The sequence below is a fragment of the Poeciliopsis prolifica genome, unplaced genomic scaffold (genome assembly GCF_027474105.1).
Source record: "Poeciliopsis prolifica strain line A6 unplaced genomic scaffold, Auburn_PproV2 SCAFFOLD013, whole genome shotgun sequence".
Classification (NCBI taxonomy): domain Eukaryota; kingdom Metazoa; phylum Chordata; class Actinopteri; order Cyprinodontiformes; family Poeciliidae; genus Poeciliopsis; species Poeciliopsis prolifica.
The window spans coordinates 10,342,791-10,360,590 of NW_026562388.1; the positions used below are offsets into that span (position 1 = coordinate 10,342,791).

Below are 17,800 nucleotides of genomic sequence, written 5' to 3' on the forward strand. Positions count from 1 at the left end.
AGCTTTTGTAGACCTCACCAGATTTTGGAAGTGGAGGAAAAATGACAAATGAATTTCTCACTTTGTTTTACAAATAAAAATATTCAAATGTGTTGCTGGCATTTGTAGTCTAGCCCCCAGAGTCAACACTTTGCATAACCTCTCACTTCAGGCAGTTGAAGGTTTTTAGAGTATTTATCTATCCGAAAATCTTCAACTGTGCATCTAGAGATGAAAATAATGAAAATGCCCATCCTTCTTTGTGAAGTAAAATTTCTAACAGTCTGTTTGAAGAAAGTCCATTTTCTAGAACTGTCATAGAAATTTTGGTCTTGACTTTGACTGGGGATTTTCATCTAAATCCCATTGTAGGTCTGGCTACATGTTGTTGTCTTGATGAAAATTTAAGCTCTCCTCTAGTCTCTGGTCGTTAGTCAAGACTTTCCTATAGAATTACCTTAAATTTATAAAATATCAGTCTTTCTATCACTGTGCATCCCCAGGTCTTTAAAGAGGCTGCAGGTGGGACAAAGCCCAAAGTTAGCTGTCCATCTAATTAACTGGTGAAAGAATAGGGGGGCAGGGAGCTATGTCTTGTCTCACAGCTGAATGGTGGGACATGATCTCCCTGCTCAACCACACGGAGAGAGGAAAGCACAGTTGGGGGCAGGGTTGACGTGTGAAAATGCAAAGAGTCGACAGCCTCTGCTCCAGCTGTTCTGGGGTTTATTGATCAGTACTCCAGCACTGACAGAGGAGAAGATTACCAACATCTGCACTCCATAACAACATGTCTGCTACAATCAAGCCAGGATGGACTATAACTCACATTGGGCTCATTGCAACATAAACTTTCAGAAACAGTTTAGTATTTAAAAAGCATACCAACTGTTAGCAAATACTGCTTGTAAAGTTTAACTTGCACTAAAATGTTTCTCATTGTATGCTAATTTTATCCACAAATTACCCTTAACTTTAAAACTATTGCACAATATCAAACAGGATCCTCATTTAGCAATAAATAACCTGTCTCATCAGTGTGGACAAAGAACATCTGGGCCTGTGTAAGCAGAGGAAACATGAACAGATTCCCTGTTTTCTGACTCTCATACAGTATTGTGATATATTATAAGAGTTAGAAAAAAAAGTTTTGTTTTCCAATAAGTGTTTTGTTTATGTATGTGCAAGCTGAAACTTTATTTCTTGAGCAAACAGTGTAGATGGATGTTGCTGTTGTTGTGACCGGTGTGCAAAAATAAATGATTTGCTTAATGACCAATGATGGCAATAGAGGTTTGCCTTTACAGGAAGGATTTCTCCACAGTGCCTTATGTCAGCAAGATGACAAATGTTTCATTTACCTATCATGGGTTTTAACGGCATTCACAAAAACAGAACCTCAGCATTTACCCTGCCAGTAATGTATTTTTGTAATGCAATACATTAAATGTTTGTTGCAGTGTTTTTGGGATCCAGTCAACTTTTCTGACTTGGTTGTTATAAAACCTCACCATGCTTATAACTCAAACTGTAACTTATATTACCTACATCTGTGTCACAAACCTGTGACAGATATGAGTTCTACTGCAGGTGCCTTGTTATACTGATCAAGATCTAGGTCTGTTCCAGATTAATTTAGGTCATTTTCACCAGCAACAAACAGAAAAGATAATGAATACAGTGTCACGTTACACCACATACTTCAGTGTATTAAATTCCAAATTAATATAACAATGAAACATTGCTTTCATAATGTTTCATGAATTAAAAACCTCAAACCTGGATTTGTGCACAACTACAGATTATCTTGTAAATAGCTTTCTACTCATTAATTGTGGATATTTCCAGAATAGAGGAAGCCACTGCAAATACATTATCACCTCTGGTTTTTAATTTAGATCTCAAAACAGAAATAACATTAAGTTATCTGACCTTTAAATTCTGGAGTGTGGATATGTAAAAGGTTCTGGAGAAAGAATGGGCCAGAGTGAAGACCCCTAAATACAAACAACACAGAAGAGCTGTGGTTATACTGAAATTAGATTACATAAAACACACACACACGCACGCACACAGGCACACACACACCCCCCCCCACACGCACACACACAGAATATTATTTTGAGGTATGAGAGTAAATGGGTCTAAATGCAAATGAACACACTTTTCAGATCTTTCTCTGGAAAACAATTGGAAATTAGATTTTTGTTCCTTTCATCTACTCTCTATTGGTATATCACATAAATTACCAACATATTCACACTGAGGTTTGTGGTCGTAAGGTGATAAAATGTGAAAATGGGGTTTAAATATTTTTGGGAGGAATTTACCTTTAATGTTAGGATGCAATGAAATGTTGATAATTTATTTCAAGGGGTGTGTATAAGACTGACATGACAATGTCATAAACATAACATCTGTCATGAGCATGAATGAGTTTTCATGATTTTTTATGTATGTTCTCATGAAATATCATTCAGTAAATAATGACACTTAATGTTAACACTTTTTGTCAATGTTTATTGCAAATTTCAATGCAACTTTGCATTAAAATGTCATTTTTGATACTTTTAATGCAAGTTCTAATGCAACTTTGAATTTAAAGAGGCATTATTTACCAAATGACACTTCATGACAAGTCATAAACACTTATGAAGACTCAATGATGTTTCTGCCAGGTGTTTTGTCATATTGATGAAAGTGTCATATCAGTCTTATGCACATCCCTTCAAATAAAGTCTTACAGAAATCTTTATTTACAGAATTTTGAAGTCTTGAGTCATTACACTTTTGTTTTAAAGCACATTAAAATTGATCAAGATCGCTGTAACAAAGTTTCATTACTTGGAAGCAAAGTGGTTTGAAACTTTTGCACAGTTCTGAGGGCAATGCATCCACATAACGTTCGCATCTATCAGTGTAAAGCAGGGCTACATACGCTAGGCGTGTGTAAATACACCCTCCAGATGACAGCAGCTCGACAAGGCTCTCTAACCACATGATTTCAGTAGTAGCGTGAAAGCCGTCTTGTGCTCGGGGGAATTTCCCGTCCACGTGTCTGAATACACGACAGAGAAGGCGGGATATAAACAAATGCAACCATTGGCCGAAAACCCCGCGTGCACACCCCGGTGGCGGACCCATATTAAAACTGACGTCAATTGGACTTGTAGCAGTTCTTTCTCGCAGAATGGAAGTAGCCGTGGAAGTGAAACGGATTAAACTCGCTTAATCTTGGCAGGATATTGAACTTTCCTTCACTTTTTTTTAAAGCCCCCTTTGTGTGCCGGTGAGATAGTTATTAAAACGAAGCCTGGCTTTGCGGTAAGTACACGAAAAACAAGTATAAACTGCATAACGCTTTCCGCCAGCTGATCTCCCTGAGAAAGACGCAAACAAACAATCCGCCGTCGTTGTTAAAATAACAGAAACTAACGTGTCTCGAAACATGAAGGATGTTATGACACTTCGGTACGTCTCCGTTAAAAGCAGAACTTTGGACAACGCAGGCTGTCATTGTTTTAGTGATGCTAAATTAAACCGGCTTCTCCCGGCTTTCACACACATGCCGGGCCGGTGAATGAGCTTCACGCCGCAGAAAGCTTCAGCACTCTTCATATGAGGCAACAATAAACATCGGTAAACGTGAAATGGCACATGTTTCTCTTTATATGCCTAACATTGATGCGATTTTTCTCCCGCTTGGTATGTTTAAAATACATTTCCACACATTATTCTATTATTTATGAGTTGTTTTTTTTTAATCAGGGTTATTGAAACTCCGTCATATCAGCCAACTTCCGCTTTAACACCAAACGATAAATTTCAGATTGCGGTTAACACTTTTATAATCTAAACAGCATTTATAGTCAAATAAGCAATTAGATGTTTTAAAAATGGTTTGTATAACTATAAAGTTTTTTTTTTCCTTTCACATCCTGAAGTCTAATGTGCAGTATTACATAAAGTTGAAGTGGGGTGATGTGAGGCTGTGTTGTATAAAAACTGTGGCAATAACAGAGCTGCCTCACTGCTTACGACCACCAGCCAGCCTCCACTTATAGTGTCTGCAGCAGGGGGAGCCACTGCTTGACAGAAACACACGGATCTCTGCCTGGGCAGTGGAGCAAAGCAAAACAATAGAGTTCATCTGGAAGTGTTTTTTAATATTTTTGTTTTTCTTTTACAAAGCCCTTGCAGGCTGTTCTTACTCTGTGTTTGTCAAAACAAAGCATTAAGCTGTGCTCATGCAGCAGACAGGCAGGACTTTCTGCTGCAGAAATCAAACCCCCTCCTTCTTGTGGAGACCAGGTCAGGGAAAGTGGCTCAGGGTTTTCCTCAAGGACTGTCATTACGTTTTTGCTTTGGACCCTAATTTGGAATTGTGGTAGTATCATAACCCTGTATTACAACTTGATTGTGGATTTGGGTTTTGCTCGAGAGGCGGCTTGAATTTGAGACATATTTTGATAACTCTTTCACCCACTTTAAGGTTCAGGGTTGACTTGCAGCATATCATTGCCTTTGGAGATGTTGCCAAGTTTTCTTTGAGACTCTTTCCACACTCTTGTGGTAAAATTGGCTTAATTTCTTTTAGTGAGAGTTTGTTGCTGCATGCTGAAATGACACTTTATATATGCAATGGTGCAAAAAATGCTGAATCTTAGTAAAATTATTTACAGGGCATTTAATTAAGAAACCCGGCACAAGCGAGTGGAAGAAAACACCAAACTCTATTTTGTGTAACCATGCCTCAACTGAATTGGATAACCGCAGTGAACTGTGGTTAGATCAGTGAGTTGAACACAGTCATTTGTTGAATTTAATCCTGAGCCACAAATGATGCCAACTCCTTTGTGGCTCAATTTTCTTCTAGTAGACTGAAGAAAACAGGTTAACAGGTTATTGTTAATAATAAATAATAAGGCAGAATAGTCTGACCTAGGATCAGCCTAAAAAAATATCTATCTATCTATCTATCTATATCTATCTATCTATCTATCTATCTATCTATCTATCTATCTATCTATCTATCTATCTATATCTGTCTATCTGTCTGTCTATCTGTCTATCTGTCTGTCTATCTGTCTGTCTGTCTGTCTATCTATCTATCTATCTATCTATCTATCTATCTATCTATCTATCTATCTATCTATCTGTCTGTCTATCTGTCTGTCTGTCTGTCTATCTATCTATCTATCTATCTATCTATCTATCTATCTATCTATCTATCTGTCTATCTGTCTATCTATCTATCTATCTATCTATCTATCTATCTATCTATCTATCTATCTATCTATCTATCTATCTATCTATCTATCTATCTGTCTATGTCTATCTGTCTGTCATAAATTTGACTCATCAATGTCATAGTAAATACCAATTAATGATCTTTAATCATTGATGAATTGCTGATTGTATGCTGTGTGCAGTTTTGTGAATCAAATCACACTTCTTTACATGACTGATGTCCTAAAGAAGCATATTACAAATGACAATGTTTTTAATGACAATATGGTGCTTACCAAACTTACCAAAAAAGTAGTAATAAATCATGGCTTCTCACAATCTATTCAAGGCTGCTCCTCTGCTAGTGCCCCCCGTATGGAGGATGAGGAGGATGATGTGTTTGAGCCAGATCCCAACTGCTGGCGCACACCCTTCCGGGAGATAAAGTGTGAAGACCGAGGCACGCAGACGCCCGGTCCTGGCCAGGCACTACACAACGGCATGCTGCCCTGTGGTGTTGTGGAGGAGCCCAGACGACTATTCTACGGTAAGTTGGTGACATGCTGTATTTTAAAATAAAAAGGGGAACAGCACCTTGTGTGTGAGAACCAGTGTTATAAAACTGAAACACAAAGTCATCACGTGCAGCTCACTGTGAGAAATGCCTAACCGTGCTGCTGCACTGATCTCACCCCTTGGCGCCTGATAGTCATCATTACACCAGCTTTTATGGTCTGTATGCACTCTACCCAGCTGCTTTGCTATCAAAAAGGCGCCAATATGACTGAAGAGAAGTGGCAGAGATGTTCACCTGTGCTGTTTATACCTCTGATTATCAATGATAGCAAAGTTACACAGGCATCATATACAGCAGTCATTCCAAAGTAGCTCCATAACAACTGACTGACCCTGACATGTGAGTAACTTATAAAACTATTATGTGTCATAAAACTGCAGCTGGAAAAACGTGTTCAGGCTAAATGACACTGATCAGTGCTATGCAAACCTTTGCCTCAGTGACCATGTGGCTGTTTACAAGATAATAAGTATTGGCCTTGACACTCAACAGGTAACGCAGGTTTTCGATTGCACTTCCCAGCGCATTTTGAACTTGTTGGGGATTTTGACGCGAGGCGACAAGAGGAGCAGAACAGGATGGAGCAGTTACCCCTGCACCAGCCGGCTGCACTCAGCTTGGAGGCCTGCATCGGGCAGAAACTTCAGCTGATAGGCGACCAGTTTCACCGGGAACACTTACAGCAGGTGAGAGGGAATGACAGACCATCACTTCTAAGAGTCACTTTATTTTGCATTTTACACCATCATGGTTAAAACACAGAAACTGAGGAGGTGAAAGTAATCCAAAGATTCTAATTGTATTCCATAACCTTTTACAACAATAAAGCATCATCCTATTGCTTTTATACGACAGAAAGGACATCATAAACTACAGATGCACCAATCAGGCTTTTGTTGCCTTATAGAGATTTCCAGTTGTCTTTTCCAAGAAAATGTAACACAAAAAAGAGAAAAATGTATGACATATTTATTGATACAGGCAGTGAAATTGAATCCAGCAGTAAATTATCACTTGTTATGCATTAAGGTGTCTGATCATAATCTAAAGTCCACATATTAGTAACATCACCTAAGTAATTTAAAAAATTTTGAATCTAATCTTACAAGATCCCCTAGTCATGTAACTTGACAGAGTTGCATGTAGAGTCAAAAGTTTGCTCATGTGTATCGTGTTTGCCCCATGTTTGTTTTGGAGAGGCTGTGTTCAGGCACAACTTCAGCCCTGTGCTTCTTGTTCCCTCAGCCCACAGATCCCAGGATGGCCCTTCCCCCACATAGCCCACAGACACCAGTCCCTTACCCTGCCTCCTCTTCCTGTTTATTTCTCTCCTTTCTTTAGGGCATTTCCCCAGTGTGCTGCAGAGGCAAGAGGCATAAGGATCCCTGACTCAAACAATACACCGTGTGCACAAAGTTTGTGTGCTGCTTCTACATGGGGCACATTAAATCTTCATACCTGGACAGTAAACATATAACTTCTGTCAAATGCAAGATGTACAACACATATGCAATTAAACATAAACATATTTTAGTCTGCGCATAAAAAAGCAGAAGTTTCTGAAGTAGGTAAACATGTTGTAACCCATGGGCCTCTGGGCTCAACACATGAGCCCAGACACATGAGCCCAGAGGGGAACAGCTGTAGTTCTGGGGAGTCTTCAGTCACCCCTGTATTCAGCAACAAGCTGAAAACAAAAATTAAACACAGTATGAGTAGGGGGCTAAATCCATGATTATGCATGAAAGGAACTGGGTGGATATTTTGAAATTAAACCACAAAATACAGAGATAACAACCATTTTCATCTCTTTTTGAAAAAGGGCTCCTCCTTGTACTGCTTATCTAATACCTCCAGTTTTTAACCTCACAAAATGAAGTGTGAGACAGTTTCTTATTTTCTCATGAGCTTATCAAGTAGAGGTTATTTATGCTCCCTCTGCAAAGCATGACTCATGTGCACTGGAGAACACACACATAGAACTAGACAGTCAGACGGTAGGTTTGCTGTTAAGCGTAATTGTGGCCGGGGATGTACTGACGCACAACTTAGGCTGGACTGTGTCAGGGGATGAGGAAGTGGCTTTTGCCCCTTCTTACTATTGTAGCAAACAAAAGAGTCAGAGTGAGAACGAACCTTGTGCAGTCACATCCTGCATGCACACATTATACGAATGACTTAATGTGAGAGTCTTTTTTGTGCTTCTGCCATGATGACTGAGTTAACTAAAGTCGGAAAAGAAATGTCTAAACTTTGAAAATAAATTAGAACTATCTTTCACTTATGTTTATTTCTATGTTGTTACAGAGGCATGTTTTTGAGGCTGAAACACACAAATGATGTACAGTCTTGGATGTGTGTGCCTCTGCAGTGGCTATTTTTGGCACTGCTTGTGCAGCTCTTTGTATTGTGTGTATGCACACGGCATGCATGGCTACACCCATGCTTGTTTTTCTGCTGTTTGCCGTCCCTCTCTTCTCACTTTTTCTCTGTGAGAATAGGGACAAAAACTTTCACTGGACAGCAGTTGGTACTTGGATGCATTTCAGCAGTAGAAAACATTTCAAGGAATTAGGGTTGTATTTTGTGTTGTTTTTTTATTTAAATCCTATTGTTTACACTGCAGGGATTGACCTTGGAATAAAGCTGGAGTTTCTGTAGCTGATTATTGCCAGTCTGATTATTACCAATAAGAGTTTGAATTTTTGCCACTTTAGATATTATTTTCCAAATATTGCATCGAAACAGCCCTTTCCGATTTCATTGGTGCCCATTTTAAAATAACAATGGAAATTACAATTTCATATATTTTTCAGCTCTCCTCCTGCAGTAGGAGAGAGCTGCTCACTTAACAGCCTGGTTTTGAAACTTGCAGTAGACACACAACTGACAACTAGGGTGAAGGAAGGTTCTGGGAAATTAAATAAATGTTTCAGGTCCCATTGTACAAACAACTTTTATCTCTGCCCTGTTGCTCTGGACCACAGCCGACTTATTAAGCAATTATTCAGTGCAGACACTTGTCTTGGAGCAATTCAAGTGCTTCTGACTGCCATCACATTGATGGGTTTTCTTAACAGTGTGGCTGCAAGTGTTCTCTATGGGAGCTCCTTGCCCCAGGCGAAACAAGGGATTAGGCAGCGCAGGAGTACTGGTGGATGTTGACAGATAAATTGCTCCTCAGTCACAGAGGGCTAGAGGGGACGCTGAGGTCCCCCGAGGATGGCTGACATTAGTTAGTCTGCCATTTGAGACATGGCAGTAATGACAGTCACAATGGCAGGAAGACGGCTCCAGCCTACGCAGGGCAAGGAGCAGAGTTAGGTTTCATCCCCATGTTTTTTTAAGAGACGACTCTCTGTGCTTTGGATAGGAGGTGTCGAAAGCAGGTTTGAATATCTTCTGTGTCTGTGCATGTGGCTGTGTGTGCGGTGACTGTGTCTGCATGTATGTTGTGTTTGTGGCTTTATCTCTGCACTCTCTCCTTTCAGCACTTATAAAAAATAGGGAAGAGGGTTTGATTAACATAAAAAGTTCTAGTATCTTACTATTAATCTGTAAAGATTTTTCTGTTCTACTAACTTTTGTTGCATGTTTGTATTTTACTTTGGACTCTTTCTCTTTACTGATACAACTAATCCAGAGTTTGTTTACTTAAGCGATAAGACAGTGCTTCTGAGCAGCTGGCCTGATGGACAGCCTGCTCTGGAAACTGATAAAGTATATCAGGGTAGTGTCAGAGTGACGACACAGAGAATCTGGCTAGACTCTTGCGCTCTATCAGCCAGCTAAATTTAGTGGCAGACGCCTTTTGGCAGTTACTGGCGTGACTCATGAGTACGTTGTGACAGGCTGGTGCACACCTCTTGTTGTCACTCTTAGTCTCCTCTGTTTGTGTGCGTGCATGCTACTTAAATTGGTAGAAGTGAGTGCAAAAGGTCACAAGAACATTTTGTTTTTGAGATGAAAGATTAATTGCTCTTCTTGCAGTTTAGAGTGAAACATGATAAATTCCTAACATGACACATTGGCATTGCTGCATTTGCTAACAAATTCAACAAAATCAATATTTGCCAACCAAATAAATCTAATTTACCAGTGTAATATAATTAACTTTAAATAAAAAGTCTGGAGATCTACCTCATGGTTTTCAAGTTTAAGCTTTTAGCTTGTGTTGAGATAATTACTCTGTTACTTTTATTCCACTATCATAATATCCACAGGCAAGATTTAGATACATTGTGTAACAGAGACCTTCCCAAGTGCTGTTCCATAGTTTTGTACCCTTTTTATTATTTTCTATTTCTTTCTTTGGAGCACAAGTAAGAGTATTGGAGTGGAAAAGCTAGATTCTCTCATGCTAACAGGAACATGGCAAAGCTTACGCAACACCATGCAATGTTCAACACAGATTGATAAGAGAATGAAAAAACCCAGCAGTCTTATCACAGTGGGAGCTCCTGTCTTTCGACTGTTTAAAGGTCTGGACATCATGATGAGTGCCTTCCAAAAGTAATCATGCAAAAAAAAAAACACTTTGTAATTTAAATTAGAAGCATATGCAACAAGATCGCTAAACCAAGTTTGTCTGCCATTGTTTTCAGTAGAGTAGCATGGGGAAACTTCTGATGTAGATTTTATGTGTTGCATTGATGTGGTGTGACACCTCCTATTCATCCACCCCAACAACTTTATTTTAAAAAATAACAGCCTTGCAATGTATTTACTTCACTTGTGAATTATAAATGCCCAGAAGGAAGTGTAAGGCATGTCATCTTCAGGACAATGTTTCAATCTCCAGATGTGCAAAGCTGGTTGAGGCATATCTCAAAAGACTTAAGACTTGCGGGGTGCTGTGGTGGGTTAAGCACAACCCACATATGGAGGCCTTAGTATTTTAAGCGGCTGTTGCAGGTCTGATTCCCGGCCTTGATGACCTTTTTCTGCATGTCTTCCTCCTTCTCTCATTACCCACTTTCCTGTTAATTCACTATCAAATAAATGCCAATAGAGCCAATGGCACATTAAAAAAAAAAAAAAAAAACTAAACTTACATTTAGCATAAAAGATTTTTATAAAAAATGTTTACTCAATGGGGCTGAAATAAGTCTTTTTAGACTTATTTAAAAGTATATGTAACTGACCCTCCACAACTACACAGTTGGACCCTCCAACTGTGTCCAACTACACAGTGTTGGTCTGCACATAAAATTAGTCATAGTTTAAGCCTTATTAGCTAAAGTAAATTTAGCTTTATTAATGGACTGAAGATACTACTATGGACTGAAGATAGTCTCATCATTATAAGCCATAAAAGAGTCTGTCTTTCAATAGCAGGTGAGCTGTAGGACTACTGTAGCTGTCATGTAGATGCATTTTTTTTCAGAGACTCTGGCCCTCATCAGGAGCCCCCTAATCCCATTTAGTGCAATTATCTTATCTCAGCTTCTCAATGAGCGAGATAGCATTATCCCCCCTAATCGTACACAATCCAATTGGCTTGCAGACCTAAGAGTCTTCTCGTCTTTGGTTGCTGGTCTCAGACAGATTACAAAATAACTGTGACTGTATGATGAATGTGTTTATTGCTTGGAATGTTATTTAGGAATCCTGACTTTGTGTGGACCCAACACAGCAATAAAGGTTCAAGTAATAAATGCTGTTGGGGACAGAAGCAGACTGTTGTGGAAATATCATAGCTGTTCCAGTGTCTGGTTCTGTCTTCCAAGTTGACCTACTTCACTGTGCCTCTTGTCATTTGCATCATTTCACAGCCAAACGTAAACTAAATGCAAAAGTAAAGACCCGATCTTTGTGTTGCTTTTGGAGTTTGTAGACTGTACTGATGGTTAAATGCTTTATTTCTGTTTGATTTTTCAGTATCAACAAAACCAAAGGAATCAGGGGCCGCTGTGGTGGCGCATGACTGCAGCTCTTCTCAGCCTCCTTTTTGATAGGGGGTTTATTGCTGGAGGGGGTGGAGCAGGACGGAGGTGAGGGGGAACTTCCTCTTATATCCTTTGTCTTCATCTCTGTTGTGACAAACTGGACTCTTGAAGGCACTGTCCAATCTAACACGGGTCTGTTTGAGGAAGGAGAGAAAGGAGGAAAAATAGTCACCGCAGGACGGCGACAACCAAATTTTATACAAGGGCGTGTGTTTTTTTTCTTTAAAAGAAGATGCCATGATGCTCCGGGATTCATCTAAAGGACAATGTTTATATTTAGGCCTACATGTCATGTAGTCGTCTTGTACAGTACATTGTTTGTTTTTTTGTTTTTTTTTTCTGTGCACTTCAATATGTGTCCTTCTTAAAAGACCTGACCTCCACAGTCCTTGGGAATGCCTTAGTCAGTGTCTTCTGCCAGAAGGAGAATTGAGTGTTTTTTTGACAAGCAAGATGAGATGGTTAAGGAAATGAAAGGAAATGTGGTGTGACGGTTTCTTTTCTGAAGTCCCCCAGGAGACCAGTCAAGTTAATTTACTCACTTCCAAAGAGGCCACTTCCCAGAACAAAGAATTTTGCACCTCACCTCAACGGAACATTTATCTATTTATCTTTTCTATGTATTTTTCTCTTTTTTTTCTATGCTTTGGTGTCAATTTTAACCCATCATATCTTTTAGGATTTCAGGAATAAGGTGAACATTCTGTACATAAAAAAGTTGGCACACTGTGAAATGTTATCCAAGTTTAGTTGTGTGCTACATGTCAAACATTTGGAACTTTTTCAACTATATAAGAGGTGAAATTTGCTGTTCTGAACAACACTACCTGGTTAAACGGGCCTGGTTGGTGCCAGCAGACCTGATAAACATCAAAAAAGTCTTTAGATAAATATCAGACCTTATGCAGATGACTCCACTTTTATGACTAAAGAACTGACAAGATAATTTAGCTTTAAATACAGTTCAGTAGATGTATTTTAGGATCCTGTTTTGCTGTCGCCCTGGTCAAGTCGCTCTTCTGTTACACTTGTCCCAATTTCCGTGATGAACGTTATTCTAACAAATGTCTCAGAATTGTTAAAGGTTACTTATTAAAAAAAAAGTTTCCCATTGACTGGATATTTAGTTACACAATTGAAAATTTGTTTGGTTACAACTGACATAACGGGTACTGATGATGCCCACCAGGCTTTGCCCACTCTAGACGAAGAGCAGGATGGCCCAAATGAAAAAACTGCCATTTGATATGAAAATCAATGACTAGTCGGTCATCTGTCTGGTTAGTTGAAATGTTATATCTTGTAGCTGTTCTAACAGCTAAGGGATGTCTGAGATGTAGCACACTGAGTAGATATTTACATTAAAATCATAGGCTGTTGACTTTTACATGTATATAAAAAACTATTAAGGTCTTGCACCATGCACTAAATTAGAGCAAAGGAATCAAGCACACTGTCACACTGTTTAAAAGTTTACTTTTTAAAGTTTCATTTCACCAAATATACATTTTTTTAGCATAGCCTTATTCCTAGGATTTTCCCTTCATTTTATGTGTTCTTTTTATGTGATTGTTTTCAGACCTCCATGCCCTTCAAGTGGAGCTGTGGATCCACTGTTTTTGCACTAGACTTCCACCCGTTTAAGAGTTCAGATTGTTTCCGAGCTAACCTCTTTCTCGTATGAAGGTTTTTCAGTCCCAGCTTGTTTCTTTGCCATCACATTTCAGATGTATTCACTTATATGGCCAAGACAAATAATCAGTATTGAGTCCCGACTGACTGAGCACAATGTGCATTTAGCATCAGTTCTGGAAATTTCACTCACCAGTGTTTCAGGATTTCAGTTGAGTGAGAGCAACTTTTTCGCAGAAGACCAGCTTTGAACACCAAGTTAACATGGCATAAACAGTCTGTGAAACAGAATCACGTCCTCTCAGGATACCCTTGTGCAGTTTCACGTCATTTGATATTCTGTCGGGTGACCTTACATTGTCTGTGGTACTCGGATTTAGATTTGGGACGTGGGTACACACATAACCACCACTGGCTCACCAGACAAACTGACTCTGAAAAGAAACAAAAGTGAAAAAGGCTGTAATTACTGTTGAAATATGAATACATATAAAGACACTGTTAAATATATTGTTTATGTTTTTATGTTTTTTTTTTATTATTATTTTTTATGCTGAATCTTTTGGACCCAAGGAGCAGTACATATCAGGGGTCTATAATTACTTGCTCCTTACAATGTAACAAGTTGATCACTGCATAATTACTGTCTCGTTTTCTCTTTAAGATGTCTCAGGGACAGACTTTTTGGGCTACTGGTAACCTTGAGAATCTGTTACATGTTTCAGAGAAAAAGAGTGTTGTCACCCATTTATTTATGTTAGAACCTCTTTAGGTGTTTTCAAGTCTTCTGTATTTTCATTTCATTTAGATTTCCTGTAGTCTAATTTCCAGCACACACACATAGGTACAGTTTGAGGAATCTGGGCTGGCATGCTGGCAGTGGTGGTGACAGGGGCTCATGAGTTTGCAGTCAGAGGAGAGAGAGGTGCACTAAGTGTGGCTGTGGTAATAGTTTCCTGCAGATCCTGAACACTGAGCCAGTCCCTGTAGCACCTCGTCGCCCGATCAGCTCTTGATTTCCTCCTCATGCTGCTCCTGCATGGCATGGTTTTTTTCAGTGGTTCATTTAATTTGTAATTTATTTTTTCTTCCTTTTTAATTTATTTTGGTATGTTTTACCAATTTCTACTGTATACACTTGTGTGTGCAATCACCTCTTCCTCTTTCTGCTTTGATCTTGGACTCATAAATGGTTCAGCTTAAAAATAATTGTGCCTGATTTTTTGGGGGGATTTTTATTGTATCACTCATTTCTCACAGCCTGTAAAAAACAGCACTCTGAGTTTGTAATGGAACAGAGTGCACATGGTCTTCTACTTTTTACTTATAGCCAGAACAGAAGTTCATATGCATTGTATGTTGTTGCCAATATGAAGAGAAAAACTACAAACCACCTTTTAAGCCTGTATGAATGTGTGACACTTAAAAGATGAATATGGTTATTGGTGAAGTAAACTCAAAATTTTCAATTTGTTTAAAACGTTTATGATTTTTTGGGGGGGTTCCAGAAATGCAGTAGGTTCAATGCAGTTCAAATGATCTCCTGTGTAATTAGTCAACATAAATTGTGCCCATTGCTAATGATACCCAGGATACTGAGAAAGCATAGAAATGAAAAGGTTTCCTATTTACACAAATCACAGAATGTTTGTTCCTTAATCCCAATCATTGTGTTGTAATCAGTATGCACTGGAAAGTACTTTGTTTCTGTAAATCCCAGAAGTATTTTAATGTATAGTATAAACTCTGGATTGTTCTCATAGGCTAATCTGGCCATGTGTCAGCTGTATCTCTGTGCATTATTTGGACAAGAAGGTTCAGGTTTAATAGCCTGTTGATTTATTGAAAAGGGAAACAAGCCACCATGGTGTCCTTATATTTTTTAAGTGGAAGTTTCCTAAATTGTGCTCACAGCATTTTGTGATTGCTGAGGTCCAGGACTTGGACAGGTACTTTTTGGAAACCGTCAGTGTCTTGAATTTTGTTTTTCACTTTTACTTTTATATTGGAATTTGTGTTTTGGGAAGAAGATTTAGCCTGTTTTGTACCATAACATTTATTCTTTAAGGTCTTTCTTAACTTTTAAAATTGTATTTTCTTAAGAAAAATTTGTCTCTTTTTGTAAGGACAGTTCATTCTTGTAAGACTTTTTTAAGACAAGCAAGATCATTTTAAAGTCAATGAGCTCGAAATCATTTGTTTTGAATAAAAATGAACTCTGAACATTCCTTGCACATCTTACTATAGCATATTGAACTTGGGCCAACCATTATACAGTTTGATTGACTTAACTCATGAGCTTGTTGCTATAAAATGTTTGCCCTTCTTTACGGAACAGATAGCTGACCATGTATTTCTAAAAACCCTGGAATATGCCTTTAACTGCTCAATTTCAATGAAGTCTTGATTATCACACACTCTCTGTATACCAAGAAATGAGACCCAGCGAAAATGTAGCATTTTTGTAAACATTGACTGTGTGTTTTCGAGACTCTACTGTGCACTCTTTTTATCTTGTGTTTATATGTATTTTTTTCTGGTTGTTAATATTCATATGGAAGTAAAGACAATTTGCTATGTAGTGCAATATGCTGTATATACAGAGTTTTGCTCTACAAATGTTTTTTCTGGATTTCTTGTTGTTTATTGGTACTTTTTTCAATAAAATATTATGGAAGTTATCAAACTGAGTTAAGTTTTTGCTATGGTGATCAAGATAACATACCGTTCCTTTCAAGAATATTTACTCCACCTAAGATTTTTCCATTTTTGACACATTATAAACATGAACTTCATTGTGTTTTGTTTTAGAATTAGAGGACAGATCAAAGCAACTAAGTGCATAATAGCTGTGTTCAGCTCCACTTAGTTCATAATTTGTTGAACAACTTTTCCCTCCTATTATAACAAATGTTTAGGGTCAGCTTTTACAAGAATTGTAGATCTAGACAAGAATTCCCCCCCCTTCTTTTTTGGAAAATAGCTTAAGCTATGTCCAGTTAAATGGAGATCATATGTGAATATCATTATATGATGTGATATAATATGACATAATTTGAAGTGCCATATAATCTCACTGAAACTTGATTCTTAACAATGTCTGGCTCAATCTAACACATGGCTATGCTTTGAACTAGACTATTCCACTGCAGCTTTGTTTTAGGGTCATTGCCTTGCATGCTGGAAGGTGAACCTCTGCCACAGTTTCAAATCTAGTCTAAAATATGTCAGATGAGGCCAAAGCTTGGTATGCTGTTTGATAACATAATCCAGCGTTAAACTTCTCCATGTTTATCTTGAACTTATCTATGTTTTTTTTTTTGTCTTCATGATGTTTTTCACTCATGTTCTCCAACAAACCACTATAATTTAGGTGGTTTCTTAAGATAGTTCTTTAGATTGAATTTCATTTAGAGATATCAAAGTACGGCATTCAGATGTATGATACAATCTTCCAATCTTTATCTATAATTACATTTAAAAACCATATGTGATTTTCTTCAAATGTCACATGCTCCAATTTGTGTTGGTCTATTTTATAAAATCACAAAGTCTGAATATGACAAAGTTTGATAAAAAAAGTGAAAGAAGTGTTAAAATGTTTCCAAGGCACTGTAAAGCATTTCAGCTAAATTCAGATAAATGTGAAAACTTGGAAAAAATTATTTTTCTCTTGACTATAAAACCAATCCATGTCATCTAACCATAGACAATTTAAAAAAATAAATTAATAAAAAGTTGCGGCCCAAAAATGTCTTTCTCTTTTGTCTTGCTTCTAATCCTTTGTGCTGTAACTCTATTTGCAGGAGTTTTGTATTGAGCATGTAAGTCATTGGCTGATTAGCAAATGTCTGAGTCCAGCTGCGTCTTTGAAGCCAACCAGGCAAATCACAAAAACTTTTTTCATCATTTTTATCTACAGTTTAGTAATTAGTTTGGTGGAAGCAGCGGGACTTCCTGAAATCTCTAATATTTGCTGTCCGAACAATGCACACATGCAGATACTGTGTGCTCGCACTGCATGACAAGAGAATCGGTCCGTGTGTATATTGAATAAGAAGAGGTACTGTCACATCTTCAAAGGTTAAGGCCGACCTGCTGAGCCTGCAGATTAGTTACGCTGCACCCTCAGTGCCTGAAGGCTCTGGAGGAGATTGATTACTCCTGACACACGTAAACGTAAAGCATTTGTTCAGTCTTTTTGCTATGTTTGTGATGTATTATTTGCAAAATGTACAAGCTTTCTATTCATTCTTCTGTAGGCACTGTACCGACACCACTGAAAGATTAAGGTGCAAGCACTTGTAATAACACTACAGAGAATGATGCTATTTCTTTCTGCATAGCAGACATCCTACCATCTCTTTCCTTGGGGCTGACGCGTGGCACTCTTATTGTTGTACATGCCAGGTAGGGTTTCATGCTTAAACAACAC

General features: G+C 38.3%; 1 protein-coding gene across 3 annotated transcripts; it reads left to right on the plus strand.

Moving 5' to 3' along the window:
- The first annotated feature begins 3,163 nt into the window (after positions 1 to 3,163).
- LOC129365561 (bcl-2-modifying factor-like) lies at positions 3,164 to 16,037 on the plus strand. Of its 3 annotated transcripts, none has more exons than XM_055038831.1 (4): positions 3,164 to 3,303; positions 5,558 to 5,755; positions 6,278 to 6,471; positions 11,666 to 16,037. In XM_055038831.1, the coding sequence occupies exons 2-4, from the start codon at positions 5,584 to 5,586 to the stop codon at positions 11,780 to 11,782; spliced, it is 483 nt and encodes a 160-aa protein (XP_054894806.1). In that variant the 5' UTR covers positions 3,164 to 3,303; positions 5,558 to 5,583; the 3' UTR covers positions 11,783 to 16,037. The 3 variants fall into 3 exon arrangements, with proteins under 3 accessions (XP_054894806.1, XP_054894808.1, XP_054894807.1); XM_055038833.1 differs by having other exon boundaries at positions 6,308 to 6,471; XM_055038832.1 differs by lacking the exon at positions 11,666 to 16,037 and adding an exon at positions 7,031 to 7,302.
- The last annotated feature ends 1,763 nt before the right edge of the window (positions 16,038 to 17,800 follow it).

Excerpts from the sequence above, each read along its gene's own strand:
- LOC129365561 (XM_055038831.1), top strand. The coding sequence starts at position 5,584 with ATGGAGGATGAGGAGGATGATGTGTTTGAGCCAGATCCCAACTGCTGG. Across the intron at positions 5,756-6,277 it reads GCCCAGACGACTATTCTACG|GTAACGCAGGTTTTCGATTG; the intron begins GTAAGTTGGTGA and ends GACACTCAACAG. Across the intron at positions 6,472-11,665 it reads ACCGGGAACACTTACAGCAG|TATCAACAAAACCAAAGGAA; the intron begins GTGAGAGGGAAT and ends TTGATTTTTCAG.